This window comes from Equus przewalskii, chromosome 18 (genome assembly GCF_037783145.1).
Source record: "Equus przewalskii isolate Varuska chromosome 18, EquPr2, whole genome shotgun sequence".
Classification (NCBI taxonomy): Eukaryota; Metazoa; Chordata; class Mammalia; order Perissodactyla; family Equidae; genus Equus; species Equus przewalskii.
Genome location: NC_091848.1, coordinates 28,580,187 through 28,595,290, shown reverse-complemented (window position 1 = coordinate 28,595,290; position 15,104 = coordinate 28,580,187). Strand labels below are relative to the sequence as shown.

General features: G+C 40.2%; 1 protein-coding gene across 2 annotated transcripts in view; it reads right to left on the bottom strand.

The window, feature by feature from the left end:
* The window catches only part of TPRG1 (tumor protein p63 regulated 1), a 199,357-nt gene that overhangs the window by 89,391 nt on the left and 94,862 nt on the right, over positions 1–15,104 (bottom strand). For both annotated transcript variants that reach the window (XM_070582519.1, XM_070582518.1), the window contains exons 2-3: positions 14,368–14,597; positions 5,056–5,147 (exon numbers count right to left, since the gene is read on the bottom strand). In XM_070582519.1, the coding sequence (XP_070438620.1) occupies positions 5,056–5,147; positions 14,368–14,589 (314 nt within the window). In that variant the 5' untranslated portion in view covers positions 14,590–14,597. The remainder of the gene's footprint in view (positions 1–5,055; positions 5,148–14,367; positions 14,598–15,104) is intronic.

The following is a 15,104-nucleotide window of genomic DNA, read 5'->3' as shown; positions in this document are numbered from 1 at the left end:
CCTTCTACAGCAGTTGCATATGGTAGTTTCTTAACAGGTTATCATTTCCCTCTAAAGCTGGAACGATGGAACAGTCAACTCATCAGTTTCCCAGGTCACAGCCCAAGAGTTACCCTGGACTCCTTCCCCATGGACGGTTAAACAGAAAGATCCATAAAGCCCAACTATATCAGGTATCAGTTTATTTGCCTCCCAGTTCCAAATGCACCCTTCAGTATACGCTCTATGATAAACAACAGAATTTCTTTAAGCATTTCTCCTTTAAAGTGTGCACCTCCTTACGCTTCTGCAGTAGAGAGCGCTAGAGGGATATAGGAGAAAGAAGAAGCTTTTCGTAATTCCCAGCTTGGGCTGACAGTCAGCAGTGTAGGTATGAGAACGGCCAGTGGCATATGCCCCAGCCACGGGCCCAGAACACAGACCATCTGCAACTTTGCAACATCTGCCTGGCGTTAACCTTTCCTCAGCCACCTGTCCAGACTTCATCCATTCAGTAATGAGAAAGGTGACTTTTTGCTGAATTGGATAATAGTTTCTGAATGCTGCAAGAATATTTCCTCAGTTTTTGTGTGTGTGCTATTACAATGTAACAGCCACAGACAGTGCAAACTTTTAAGTTTAATCTGCATTGTTAACATATTCACCATTACTTTCTTAAGTTTAGACAATCGACAAAACAATAAATCAAGCTCTGGTCTGTAGTGTTCGGCAATTTCCATTGTGTAAACACTACCAATTCCCAGCTACCAACGTGGCATCACTGAATGTGGAGTTGAGAAGGGATGGTAGGCCACCATCATATAGTATTTTCACTACACGAATATAGTAGGCATAAGTAACGCCAACAGCATAACATAAGAGCAAAATGAAGTAAACTATCAGAAAATGAGGCCTTTGAGTATATCACCTTGTTTTCAATTTAACTTATTCGGTGTGAAATTTTATATAATTCAATTTTAATAATTAACAAAATTAATTAATTTTAATAATTAACAAAATTAAAGAAGAGGTGACTCTCAAAATTCACCTCTTCTGAGCCAGTGTGAACCAGCTCTAGCATACCGCTGGATCAGACCCTCGCTGATATTGCACAAGTTTCTAACTTGTCACCCAATCTCCCTCTATTCATTGATCGTTCACATTTCAAACACGTACAGGTCACAAATCCTCATCCACCATTCCAAAGTCAACAAAGCTCTGAAAATAGCAGCTGTGGTGCAAACTCACTGTGTGGTAAAACCAGGTGAGAACCAGCATGAGACCATCTATTGTTCTTATTTGTTCTAATTTTAATACCACATGTTTCCTTGAAAAAGTATTAACAAGTTTGATTATGGGGTGCTGTCCCAGACCTCCATTTGGGGCATAAAATAAACAGCATATGCATTGTTTTACCTTTCTAAAATCTGAAAAGTTCTCAATCTCACTCACACATCTTGTCCCAAAGGTTTTGGATAAGGGATTGTGGACCTTTAGTGATCTTTATAAAATATAAACATGGTCACACTTTCTCACCCTTCAGTGCCTCCCCACCACCTGTGGGACAGAATCTAAGTTCTTAACCATGATGCATGAGGCCCTTAAGTACTTCTCCAGTCTCCTCTCTTGACAGTTCTCACCTTGCCCTCCTATGTCCAACTACTTCTAGGAGTCTGGCCAACCATGACTAAAGATTGAGCTGGGCTCGTTAATCACCCCACACCTACAGCTCACACCCTTGAGATGAAGGGATCAGAACCCAAATACAGGAGTGCAGTTCATCTTCCTTGTTCTGTCTGATCTTCATCTGGCCGCTTCGTCTTCCCTAGTCTCCATTTCTCATCTGTAAAATGGCAGTCATAAAACCAGCAAAGCTGTAGCGAAGCTAAAGCAAGTTCATGGACGTGAAGATACTTTACAAAGTGCTCTCTACATCAAAAGGGTTGTTACTCTCATCATCCCAAAATTGGAATACTTGTTTGAAAGCAGGAATTCTTTAAACTGTTGAATGAGCAGCATCTCACGAAAGAGCTGAAAGTCGATGTGCATAAAGCCCAGTCATTTCCATCACACACAAGAAGTGTTATGCTTGAAAAGAGTCTTGTGTGGTTGGGGAAGTTGGTCAATATTATAGCCCTTGTAATTCATAAGAGCTGAATGGATGGCTCTCCTTCCATTCTGATAAAGAGGAGAGGGGACAAGAGTAGCTCCAGGTTCTCACCTTTCTGGGCCTATGTGTTTATATGTTTGTTTCGTTGAGGTTTTTTTAATGCTGTTATTTGGGGTGGTTGGTTTCTGTCTGCTTTTGCTGTTGTTGTTTTTACCTCTCCCTCTATTGACGCACTACAAACAAGCAAAAGACTTAAGTGTGAAAGGTCATTCGAAACCTCTACACCCACCTCCTTTGACAAAGAGCCTCCCACCTTCTGCTCAAACAGTCACAGTGACTGGAAGCCTATTCATTTAGTCCAGATGCCAGAACCATCTTCTTTCCAACTGGCAGCTCTTTCCATTGCAAGAAGGCTGTTTGAACCAGCTGTAAGGCTTAACTGGCAAAGAAAAGAAACTGGCAAATTTGTACTATGGTAGAAATGACTATAATCAGATCTTTTCTTGGTGGTAGCTTTTCATGGGGGTGGGGGAGGAGTAAGAGGATTTTGGCAGAGAGGAAGACCAAACAGAAGACAAAAGAACTACCATTTAAAGAGGAGAAATGCGTTCCAGTATGCAAAGGAAGAAAGCCTGTCAGTAAACAAGCAAATGTGGTTGCTTGAAATTCCATGTGCACAGGATACAAGCCTTATTGCTGTCCTTAAAATAAATGGGTACCAAAAAACAAAACAGAAATAGAAAACTGGTTGCCAGATAGTCCTTACCACCTCTTTGAGCTTCCTATTAGGTTCAACACTGGGTGCAAAACTTGGGTCTTTGGGGCACAGCTGTTCATACTTAATCTGAAAACTACCAGTTTTACCAATCATTCTAGTTGATGTTAAGTCAAACACACAGAATTATGCTACTAAACCTCAATGCGGATCACACAATCTGATTTATCTTTGGATAATTGATATCTACAGGCCTGTATAATCACTGAACAAAAACATTCAGATGAACCAAAAAATGAGTCAAACTTCTATACAAATAAAACCAAACAATTAACATATTCACTATTAAAGAAACTACTGGGGCCAGCCCTGTGGCCGAGTGGTTAAGTTCGCACGCTCCACTTCAGCAGCCCAGGGTTTCAGTGGTTCCAATCTTGGGCATGGACATGGCACTGCTCGTCAGGCCAGGCTGAGGCGGCATCCCACATGCCACAACTAGAAGGACCCACAACTAAGATATACAACTCTGTACTGGGAGAGGATTTGGGGAGAAAAAAAGCAGAAAAAAAAAGAAAAGAAATTACTGATTCTATTTTTTGAGAATTCAAATACAGTCACTACTGGATTTTGAAGGACCACATTTGCTCATTCATCCCCATTACTGAGATGCGCCTTAGAAACAAAATTTGTAAGGGTTTACTTTTGATTTGACCTTTAGAATTTACACAGACATCTGTCCTAATCAAGGCAGACTTTTCATTTGCACAAGTCAAATTTTACTCTGCGGATGGGAGCTGAAGAGTGGGGAATGAAATGTGGGTTGGTAAAAGGTGAATTAGAGACAAGCCTGAACTGTAGGCTTTCCTTTTCATTAGAGGTAACCAGAGATGATAGAAATAGAGGTGGCTAGGACAGAAATAAAGGCTTCCAAAAACAGGCCTTTTACCAACAGTTAGTACTTGTGAATAGAGGGGCCTTAATATCTATTGAAATCCACTATCTTAGTGACTTTGTTAAGAGTTTTATAATGTTATCTCATTTAGTCCTCACACCCACTCTTCAAGTACATATCATTATCTCCATTTATAGATGAAGAAACAAATGCTCAAAAGTTGTCAGGTTAGTTTTCAAAAGTTCATTTTCATTCAATTCTTGGAACACATTGGAAACACTGAAATAATATGGTGGTCAGTCAGATGGACTCACAGCTGATCTGGTTCTCCATTTCATTGATTGAGGGAGTTGTGCTGGCCTGGATGGTTAAACATTCAACTGTTGCCCTCCAGAAACTTAATCAAAAAAGATGCCCTGCCCAGTGGTGAAAGATTAAATAATTCTTCGCTCAAAGCATAGGAATTACTGAGCTTTTCTGCTAGATCCTTCGGTGATCATGTTACTAAGCCAGAAAACTTACTGAACTGATTAAGTATCTGAAATGAAGCTCTAATTGCATTCTCCAATTAATATTATGGATTCTGTACAAGAAAAAAAGTGACTCCCTTATTATGTGAATATTTTACTTACATTGTAAAGACCATGGCATTGCTAACATTCTCCTGGTGGGTGAAGAAAAGACTGCACAGACACTAGAGTTTCAGAGCAGGCCAGAAGCGTGGCCATCTTCATGGTGTCACTCGCAGTGAAAGCCCTTATAGCTAAGATAAACCTTGTGGGTGAATGGAGGCAGTTATTAAAGCAAAAAGACTTAAGTATTAGACTTGATTTTTATCCTAGCTCTGGACGCGTGGCCTGTCTTCTCTATCCTGCAGGATTTTCCTGGTTTTTCTGCTCATGTTACTGTGCATAAGATAAAATTCAAACCGTATATGCTGACTTCGTTCATACTCTTTCCTAGCCTTCCTTTCCACTGCACCCAGAGTGGATGGTTAGTAGCCTGATGTGGTTGGAGGGAGAGTGCTTGTGAGAGACAGAGACTGGAACCAGAGTGATCAGTTAGGAGACAACTGCAATAGTCCTTGAAAGCAATGATCAAAGTCTGACTTCCAGGAGTCATAGTAATGGTTGAGTGAAGTGACTAGCCCGGAAAACAGTTGTAGGAGTCAAATCTGGTCATACTATCAGCTGTGGGGTACCAAGAAACTTTCCTCTCTAATTGGATATGTCAGTCAATTAATCACCTTACAGAGGAACCAGAAGAAAGTCTTCCACAGGCCCATCTCCTATTCTGTTACAGTGGCGTCAAGGAAAATGCTACATTTCCACTGCCCTTCACTTAGCCGTCACTACTCACTCTGTCAAGAGCCAGAAGCCTTGAATGGTCTCTCCGGAAGTCTTGGTTACGTGGCATTTCAAATCTTCCATGGCAGTCTCAATGGCTCCTGGCTGAGTAGGAAGAAGAAAATACCTGGTTTAGAGAAGACCAAGCCTTCTTTGTGCATAGGATTAGCTAGTATGTCCTGCAGCTCTTCCAGAAAGCTGATCAGGAAAGAAAGTTCTTGCATTTGCCTGTTTGTTCTAGGCACTGCCTGCTGGAGAGCTGGTCTTGGACTCTGGTATTTACTAAGCTGCTCTCCTTGGATGAGATGAAAGTGATCCAAGTCCTGTCTTCCACAATCTTACTCTTGCTTTTTCATAGAAATGAAGACAGCCATTTTCAGAGGACCATCTTTTCCAAACAAACGTGTTTATCAGGATGTTGAAAGCATTTAGCAATATATGTATTTCTTAAATCAAACGTTTCTCTCTTCAAAGAGCACATGACAACAAAACACAAAAAACAAACCTTCTTCCAACATCCTGACCATAGTTTTAGCTGACTCTGAGAAATGAGCTTTTTTTGTCTCCTTTCCTGGCTTTCTTCACCCTTCTCTATGCAGGTGTTCCTACTTAGAGGCCTACCTCTAGCTTAAAAATTGATTAACCCCTGTTGTACTAAGAAATTCATAGGCCCTCTAGCTCAATGATTCTTAAACTTCAGTGCACAGCAGAATCACTTGAAGTGTGTTTTAAAATACTGATTTCCGGGCACTGTCCCCAGAGTTTCTGATTCAGTAGGTCTGGGGTGGGCCTGAGAACTTGCATTTCTATCAAGTTCCTAGGTGATGCTGTTGGTGTGAGACTCAACTATGAGAACCATTGCTCTCTAGGCAGTTATTCTCAACTTTGGCTACACAGCAGTATCATCAAGGAAATTTTTAAAAATCTTAAGGCCCAGGCCGTGTACCAGGCCAATTATGTCAGATACTCAGTGGATGGGACCCACATATCCGTACATTAGGATTTTTAAAAGCATTCCAGATGACTCCAATGTGTAGCCAAGGTTGACAACCACCCCAGCCCAGAGCTTATCTAGTGTAAACCATTTCATTTTATAGGTGTGGGAACAGGGGCAAGTGTGGGGAAGTAACTTGCCAGGTTCACTCGGCTAAGAAGTGGCAGAGACAAAGCAAGAAACCCAAACCTTCTTTTTCCAGGCCTACAGCACAGTGCTGGCCTCACTGCCAACCCTGGGCTACTGATGAGTAGGTTACAAGTTCTCAGGTATTCTCTATATAATAAGGCTTTGATATTAAGCACCTAATCTTCTCTAAAATATTAACATTCCTAATTTTACCAGCCTGAGAGCCTTTTCTCACAAAAGGAAACAGGGACACCAGCTTGGCTAGGACTCATTCAACCACCTTTTCCTCCCAGAAGTGGGGTGGTAGTAGGATTTGAGTTTGTTTGTTTTCTCAGTCTGTGAAAAAAGGCTTTGAAACATTTTGGCCACAGAGTCCATTGGTCAAGAAAAATCTTACATCAGAATCCATATATGGAAAACAGGAAAAGAATAGGTGAGGGTAAATGGTACAGAGCTTTACCTACTTAGTTCTCTCCCTCCCCTCCATTTTACTCTACACAGCCCAAGTCATCCAGGAAATGGACATGACAACTCCTAAACAAAGGGTTGACTGACCTGGGTTCATATTCCAGATCTGTCATGAATGAATTCTGTGACCTACAGCCAATTATTTGACTTTCTTTGGCCTCCATTTCCTTATCTATAAGACAACTGAGTAGACTGAACCAAAGCTTTCTGAGCCAAGCTCATATCAAAACCTCCTGGAAATCTTTAAGAAAACATGATCACAGCCCTTACACCAAGAGATTCTGATTCTATCATTTCAACAAATTTCCTGTTGAATTGGTCAGTCAGCCAGTGGACTGAATGATTTCTAACTTTCTTTTCATCCTTTGCTTCTGGTTAAAGTGTTGTCAGAAAGCTAATGTGGCACCCCATGCCTGCTGAAACCTGCATGTCATGAAATCAGTAAGTTCTGGGACATTAATCAAACATGCCTTGAGCTCCCACTGACAGAGGATGTTGTGCCAACATCACTGGTTTCAGTGACCCTGCTAGTAGGACTGGACTACTGTGGAAGGAAATTCTCTATATCCCACGACGAGTCTCCCATCACCCAACCTCAGCTCCTTGAGGTGCAGCCTGACTCTACCAGGATCACTGGTCAACGTTCTCTAAAAAATAATACTTTCTTTAATGACTCATCATGGGTATTTTTACTGTCTCTCCTCCTGTAGTCATATAATTTCTGCCTCAGCTAATATAACTTGGTAGTAAAACCAACACTTTCCAGAAGAAAAAAATCATAAGTGGAATTGGAAAATAGTGAAATAATCCTAAAATAAGCATTTTGTTGAGTGCTTTTAAGCCAGGCACTTTGCCAAAAATATGTGAAGATGAATATAATGCTGTAGAATTTTTCAAAACCTTCCTTCTTGTGTTCCCTATGGAAAGCAATTGACAAAATCTATCAAAAGGATCTGTCCTTTGATCCACACATTCCACCTCTGTGAAGTTCTACTATAGATACTCTTGTGTATGTGCAAAATGACATATGTATAAAATGTTCTTTGTAGGCTTATTTGTGGATAGCAAAAATTTGGAAACAACCCAAATATCTATCAATAGGAAACTAGTTAGATATATTATGGGACACATCCATACAATGGAATGTGGTGAATATGTAAAAAACAATGAGGAAACCTGTATTAAAATGGAAAGATTCAAAATATATTATTAAGTGAAAGAAAAGAACGTTGAGAAGAGAGGGTAGATATGTTGCTTTTTGAGTAAAAGGGAGGATAAGGGATAAGGATAAATATTTGTGTTTGCTTGTATATACCTAAAGGAAGTCTAACAGAATAGGTAGAAACCATTAACAACGGTGCCCTAAGGGTGGGAAAGGAACTTGAAAGATGGGGACAGTGGATGAAGGTGATATTTTACTGTACACTTTTTCAAAAGTTAAACGTTAAAACTAAAGCATGTTCTTTACCGAATGATGTGAAAGTCTCTGGAGTTCTGTCAATGTCCTCACTGTGTCTGTGACGTTCTTACCTTCAGTAGAAACACTGGTCATGCCCTTATGGAACAGTTACACACTATACTCCAATAAAGTATTTTACTTTCCTCCATTTGTTGCTATTGGTACTATCATAAACTTCAGCCAGGGAGTGTTGGAAACGAAATAAAACATGTGAACTCTTTGACTTGTGTCTAGGACAAGGTTTCAGTCCCAGCCTTTCTGCTTGCTGTGAGACACACATTATGTCATCTTGTCATTCCGTACATCAGTTTACTCATTCGTTAGATGGATACGATAATATTAACTGTGACAGAGCTGTCAGGAGATGCCAAAAACATTTGGTAGCGCTGAATAATAAAAAACTTTATTATCATTTTTATTGTTAATATTAAACAGAAGGGAAATAATCATACCAGGATTTGGGGATCAAATGGTTACTGAAACGAAACAATTAGCTCTGAGACTCCTTGCAGACTAAAACTAATAGGAAATAATGATGGAATAATATGTACTCATCATCTGATAAAAGAGAGCTTCACAAGGCAGGACATATATATTTCTAATTCTCAATTTTAAGAAAAAATCATTAGCAGGGATCCTTACTTATAAGGGACTACATAGCATAATAGGCAATATCTTCTCTAATAGTCTAGCGCTGAATATCTTCAGTCAAAACAAACCTACTGAGAGAATTTCAAAGACATATGTGTTTGTTTCCTTGAGCTAGACTAGCCCGGGGCCAGTTGTCACACAAGAAACACTCCTGTCCCCGGCTAATATTTTCCTCTGTCCTGGACTTCTTAACTAGACAGTGAGAGGAGGGGGGGCATAGAAAGGAATGCTCCTAGGGACTGAGACACAGTAAGATCTCTCCTGTGGGTGTCATCATGTCCAGAGAAGGATCACTTTGTGGTAAATAGGTAAGATAAGAAAACCAGCTCCAAATTGTATATGATTTGCAAAGTCGTCTTTCCCTAAAAATGAAAGAAATGTATTTTATTTCATTATTGTTAAGTGTCTGCCCTCAGAAAGAAACATCAACTCTATTACAATCTTCAAGGGATTTCAGTGTAAGGAGGGGAGTTGAGAAACCTTTTGCCCAGTGAGATATATAATTTCTAGACCAGAAAGAAGATCACACAGACAATAATACAATACAGCTAATATATTCAGTTGTTCCCAATATAAGAGCAAGACACTAGGAACCCTGTAGTAAGAGAAGAGGGAAAGGGAGAGAGTATGAAAGCCAAATTAGTGTCATGAAAGCAACGACATCTTGCCACACAATGGGAAGTCCCAAACCTGCTTATTAAAGTCTCGTTGCTCACAATAGAACACAGGCTATAAAAAGGCCAGGGGGAACCATTAATTAAATATTAAAAGATCAAATAGTTTTAGCCCCATTAGTTTGTATATAATTTACATTCTCAAGTATAAATTTAGAGATAATTCCCCATCCCTAATCGCTTTCAACTTTCTGATAAGGTATCTGCAAATATAGATTCCTACAGGGAGTTTAAAAATATCTTTCCCCATGCGGATCAAGTATTGTTCCTTTCATAAGAAGTCGCTTTTGAATATCAGTCTCCACAACTAAAGTGATTATCATAATACCTCGAGTTATTAGCCTTGAGGGGTACTTTTGTTCAGAGATGGCACTAGGCCTTTTTTAGATATGTCTAAGCAGTAACAGCAGATGAACAAAAACAGGAGGAAAAGGTTATCCAAGCAGACTGATAGCAAGTGGGTCAGACCTTCATTATTGTGATGTCTCATTCATTGTCCAAGGCACTGTCAGAGGCAGTGGAGGGGTGGTGGAAAGTGTCAGGAGTCCTGGCTTCTAGGCCAGCTTCCAGTCCTGGCATGGCCCCTAAATTGCTGGTTGACCTTGGACGAGTCATATCTCCTTTGTGTGTTTCATGGGTTGGATTGGATATTCTCTGAGGCTCCTTCTGGCTCTGAGCAAGAATGTTGCTGAGCTATATCAGAAGGGCAAAGTTGCAATAAATAAATAATGGTCTAGAAGCCTGAGAGAAGGAGGCAACATCCCAGAGTAACCCATAAAAAAACACAAGAGGTTTAAGGGACCAGATTGACTTCTTTTATGATCTGGTATTGAGAGGTGTGATCTAATTTATGAGATTATAATGCCAAAAATGCCTCTTGTTTGTCCTGAATTAGTTTATACTTCCATATCAGTCACCTCTTTGTATATCTAGCTTGAAACTCATCAAACTGATCCTCCTTCTTATTATAGCATTGGGTGTCCACTCCTGGCGTCTGAGAAACTGGGTGCCATCCTGCAACAGCAAGCTGAGGAATAACTTTCCTTTATGGGTTAAAAGATATAAACAGGAAACAACCTAAACATCCAGCAAAAGTTAAATAAATTGTAGGACAGCTCCACAGTGGGATATTATGGAGCTGTTAAAAATCATGTTATGGAAGTTACTGACATAAGAAATATTTTGCCTGTAATCCTATTTTGCACAACAAATTGTACATGTAAGAAAAAAAGTAAGAAAGGATATGCACCAAAATGTATAAGAGCACATTCAACATATTTTGGTTAACTTTGAGCAATGGGATTATGGTGACTTTTATTTTGCTTATCCATATTTTCCTTTTTTCTTTAATAATCCACCTCCTGTGAAATGATTTTAGTCTTTTTTTTTTTTTTAAGTCAGGGGTTTTTTGTTTTTGTTTTTTTCAGGATTGGCACCTGGGCTAACAACTGTTGCCAATCTTTTTCTTTTTTTTCTGCTTTTTCTCCCCAAACCCCTCCTGTACACAGTTGCATATCTTAGTTGCCGGTCCTTCTAGTTGTGGGATGTGGGACGCTGCCTCAACGTGGCCTGACGAGCGGTGCCATGTCCGCGCCCAGGATCCGAACCCTGGGCTGCCGCAGCGGAGCACACGAACTTAACCACTCGGCCACAGAGCCAGCCCCTAAAGTCTTTTAATAAAATAAAACACTTGACCAAGGAATTAGTCTACTCACTCACGTACTGTTCTTCTGAATTTGAAACATATATACTGTAAATTATTACACTGTAATAAATTGATTTCTTTTTAATTGCTGCATGGGATCATAGAACTATGAATTGGAAATTAGGAAACTGTGGTTCTAACCCTAGGTTTGCCACTTACTAGCCTCTTGGGCAAGTCAGTGCTCACTAATTGTCAAGACATTGCACAAGCAACTGTCCCTCTTTGGGCCTTGGCTGCCTATGAAAACAAGAGTGTAGATTGCTCCTTGGTGCTCAAAGTGTGGTCTGTGGACAGAGAGCATTGGTATTGCCACAGAGTTTATATAAATGTGGAATCTAAGGCCTCACTCCAGACCTGCTGAATCAGAAGCAGCATTTTAACGAGATCTCTGATGATTTGTTTGCTTGGTAAAGATTGAGAATCACTGGACCAGATCATCTATAGATCTCATTTCAGTTCTGAGAAGTGATACTTTATGATGAATCCTTCATAGATCTGAATCATTCAGAGCCTTGGTCTTATTTAACTATTCCTTGAGAAAATGAATCGGCTACTTTCACCTAAGTCTCTTTACTGCTACCCTACTAAGCACTCTTACAAAGTTAACTTATTTAAACCTCCATATAATACTGGTATTTTATCCACACTTTGCAGATGAGGAAATTTGTACGTAAATATAAATGCGTACACACACACATACATACATACATGCATTTCCCCCATTTTCTCAACTACCACTACATCAGACCAGATTTGTGGTTTACATGGTAGGAAAACTGGATACATTTATTCAAAAAAACACTTATCATTATAAATTTCAGTTGAGCCAACAGCTGTATTTTCATTATCCTCACATACATTAAAGCACATTCATTATACTCACATGCTAAAAAGAACTTTTCATATCACGTCTCTTGGTCTGAAGGAGTAAAGGTTGAGTGCCTTAGGAATGCAGTCCTCACGGCTCCTAAGGAGTCCTCAGGTCTACTTTGGACTCACTAATAAGATTAGAAGAAGGCTTTCCTTCCCAAGAACTTACGGTTATTTTCTATACACCTGATAGAGAAGATGCTCTTCCCATGGATCAGAGCCAGACATTAAAAATCCTTATAAATAGGCCATAAATTCAATTGTACATTATGGTAGGATGAGCACTGGCCTTCCAGACAGAAGATACAGATTCTAGCTCTGGCTCTTCCACTAATATTGTGTGACTCAGACAGGTCACTTCACTCTTCTGAAACTTCAGTATGTTTACCATTAAAACAAGAGTGAGAAACCCTTCCCTGCCTGCCTCACAGCGTTGTTCCCAGGGCCTTGACTTTCTAAGCTCCATAGAGCCATACAAATAAAGGCATCATGCAGATAAATACATAAAACCTCCATGGTGGCTTTTGACTGTGCCAATTTAGCTAAGCTGAAACTATATTTTCTAGAATTCCCTTTCCCGTCTGTTTCCAAATTAGGGTTGGCCACAAGAGATGTTTGTGTAAGACTGGAAAGGCAGAAATGAAACATCAGTCATTTTCCTTGCTGAAGATGAGTGCAGGCCACCAGGCACTGTGGCAGCTCAGATTCACAGCTGCTGATCTCCTGGCTCACTTGACGGCTTGGGGCAGCACCTTTTGTGACAGTCAGAGCTCCTCCCACAGAGTCTCCTTCCCATGGGCTAAGTGTGCAGCTCAGTGGAAAAAGACGCCAGTGTCTCCTGAAAGGGACTCACATCTTCAAGTTTAGACTCGGTAAGAGACAGACACAGGTTCCAGTTTTTCCTCACTAGTTCCACTTGGTCATGGGGAATTCCAGTTTGTCCATACAGGTTCCAGTTTTTCCCTATTCCCTATTTCCTCTTCACAACTGCCAACTGGTTGACCTATAGCAACTTCAGGCCTGTCACTAGATGCAAAGACAAGAGATTTGCATAGATTTCTCAGCCAGTTCTCATAATGACACCAGCTTCCAATGATAAATCCCTTATTCTGTATCTCTCATGGGTGTTCGTCTCTCATCAAACCCTGACTGCTACATGATCAATATCAATGGTAAGAAAACTTTAGAGGAATCTTTGATTTCCTCTGCAGCTATATCTTATAACTTAACTTGGCATATTCAATAAAATTCCCATACTTTGGAAAACAAACCATATGTCCTACATAAGCAAAAAGACTCACACAAACACAGTACAGCACCTACCAAAGCACCCTGCACGGAAGAGTCAATGAATATAGGTGATATGGGTACACGTTATCTTCAAACACACACATAACACATTGAGTCCCTTTTGTTAAAACTTTATCTTAACCAAAGATACATTTTAAAAGCTACAAAATAAGGATTAATTAATTAAAGCTTTGCAAATAGCCACAGAACCTTGGCCTCATTTATTTATGAGATTAAGTGGAAAAAAATTTTTTCAATAGAGATGTTCCACGTACACTTGAAAAATGAGATGGTCTCTGTTGCCACAACGCAAATCCCTGATTTTGCCCCCAGTTGATTGTAGCCTATGAGCTAACCACTACTGTGTTGACAAGAATGTTGAAGGATTGGGAAAGAAGATCTATAAGTGGGAAAGAGAGTTCAAGACAAAGAAAGGGACTAGAAACACATTGTCCACTCTCCACTTGATCCAAATGCTAGAAGTTTAAATATCATTTTTTACATCTAGACATACAAACCCGTCCTCATTACCCATCCATCCATTTACTTTCCCAGCTCCAATGCACAGGGAAGAGAGCTCAGCTCCAGACTGCAGCTATAGGTTTGGGATTTTAAAGTGCCTGCTCCCACACTGTAATACCAGTATCCCAACATAGACCCTTGAAGTTCAGCCTATTCTCAGCAAGCTTTTTCACTCCATCACCCATATCTTTTCAAATATACAGTAAACACCAACTCTGGGATCACAGCACTATATTCCAGCTGCTCTGGTTCTCTTTCCACAGAACATTAATTGGTCGATGTTAGGTTTAGCATGAACACAGGACTGAGGAGCCAAAGATCTATGGAGGCTGGAGGACCTGCTTCTCCTCAGTATTATCTGGCGATCAAAAATAGACCCTTCCCTTCTCTGAAATTCAGATCCTTCATCTGTAAAATGGAGATAAGGATAACTTCTTCACAGTTATTATGACTGTTACATGAGACATGTGAGAACATTTAGTAAAACATGTGGTATATAGAAGGATACTAGGATTTTTTAAAGAGAAGTCTTATGTAGTACTTAAGAGCACCAACAATTTTACCCGTGTAACGAAGTACTTCCGTGAGATATAAGGCCGGTGATACGGATTGGGGTAGAATGTTGATTCAGTCACACTTGGCTGTCTTGAAATCTGGCTTGGCACTGGGTCCTTGACTAGGTCCCCGTCCTCCATGGACAGCTTATCAGTCTCAGAAGGTTGGTCATCTCCTTCTTGCTTCAGAGACACAGGCTGGAATGCTTCGGAACTCCCAATCATTGACATCTCTTCAGCTTAAAACAAGGGAAGAAATAATCTTCTCATTAGAAGAAAAGAAAAGTCACCTGTGCCCTGGCTATGGCAAAACAGACTACAGTGAGCAAATGATGTTCCTGAAACTAACAAACCCACCCACACGTGAACTAAAGAGAGGCATTGATGGATGCAGTTCAATAATGCAAACTCCACAATCCCACAGGGCCATTTACCAGGGGAGAGAAGCAGAGACCCTCTAGACAAAGAAAAGGAGGCTGCAAGTAGTTCCATTTTCTCATCTTTAACGGCAGGGAACAGGCAGCTGAAGAAGGCAAGAGTAATATGAAATAATTACGAGACAAATTCTCTTCAAGATTTCATAGCATTTTTGCTTAAACATCCACCAGACTGAAGCTTATTTAAGAGGTGAAAGCAACAATACTGTGCCTTCTCGTGTGCTACCTAGGTAGTAATAGGGCACAAAAAGCACTTCGAACTGATCAGGTTTTTTTAACAGAAAGATTGCAGTTCTAAAAATTTATCCT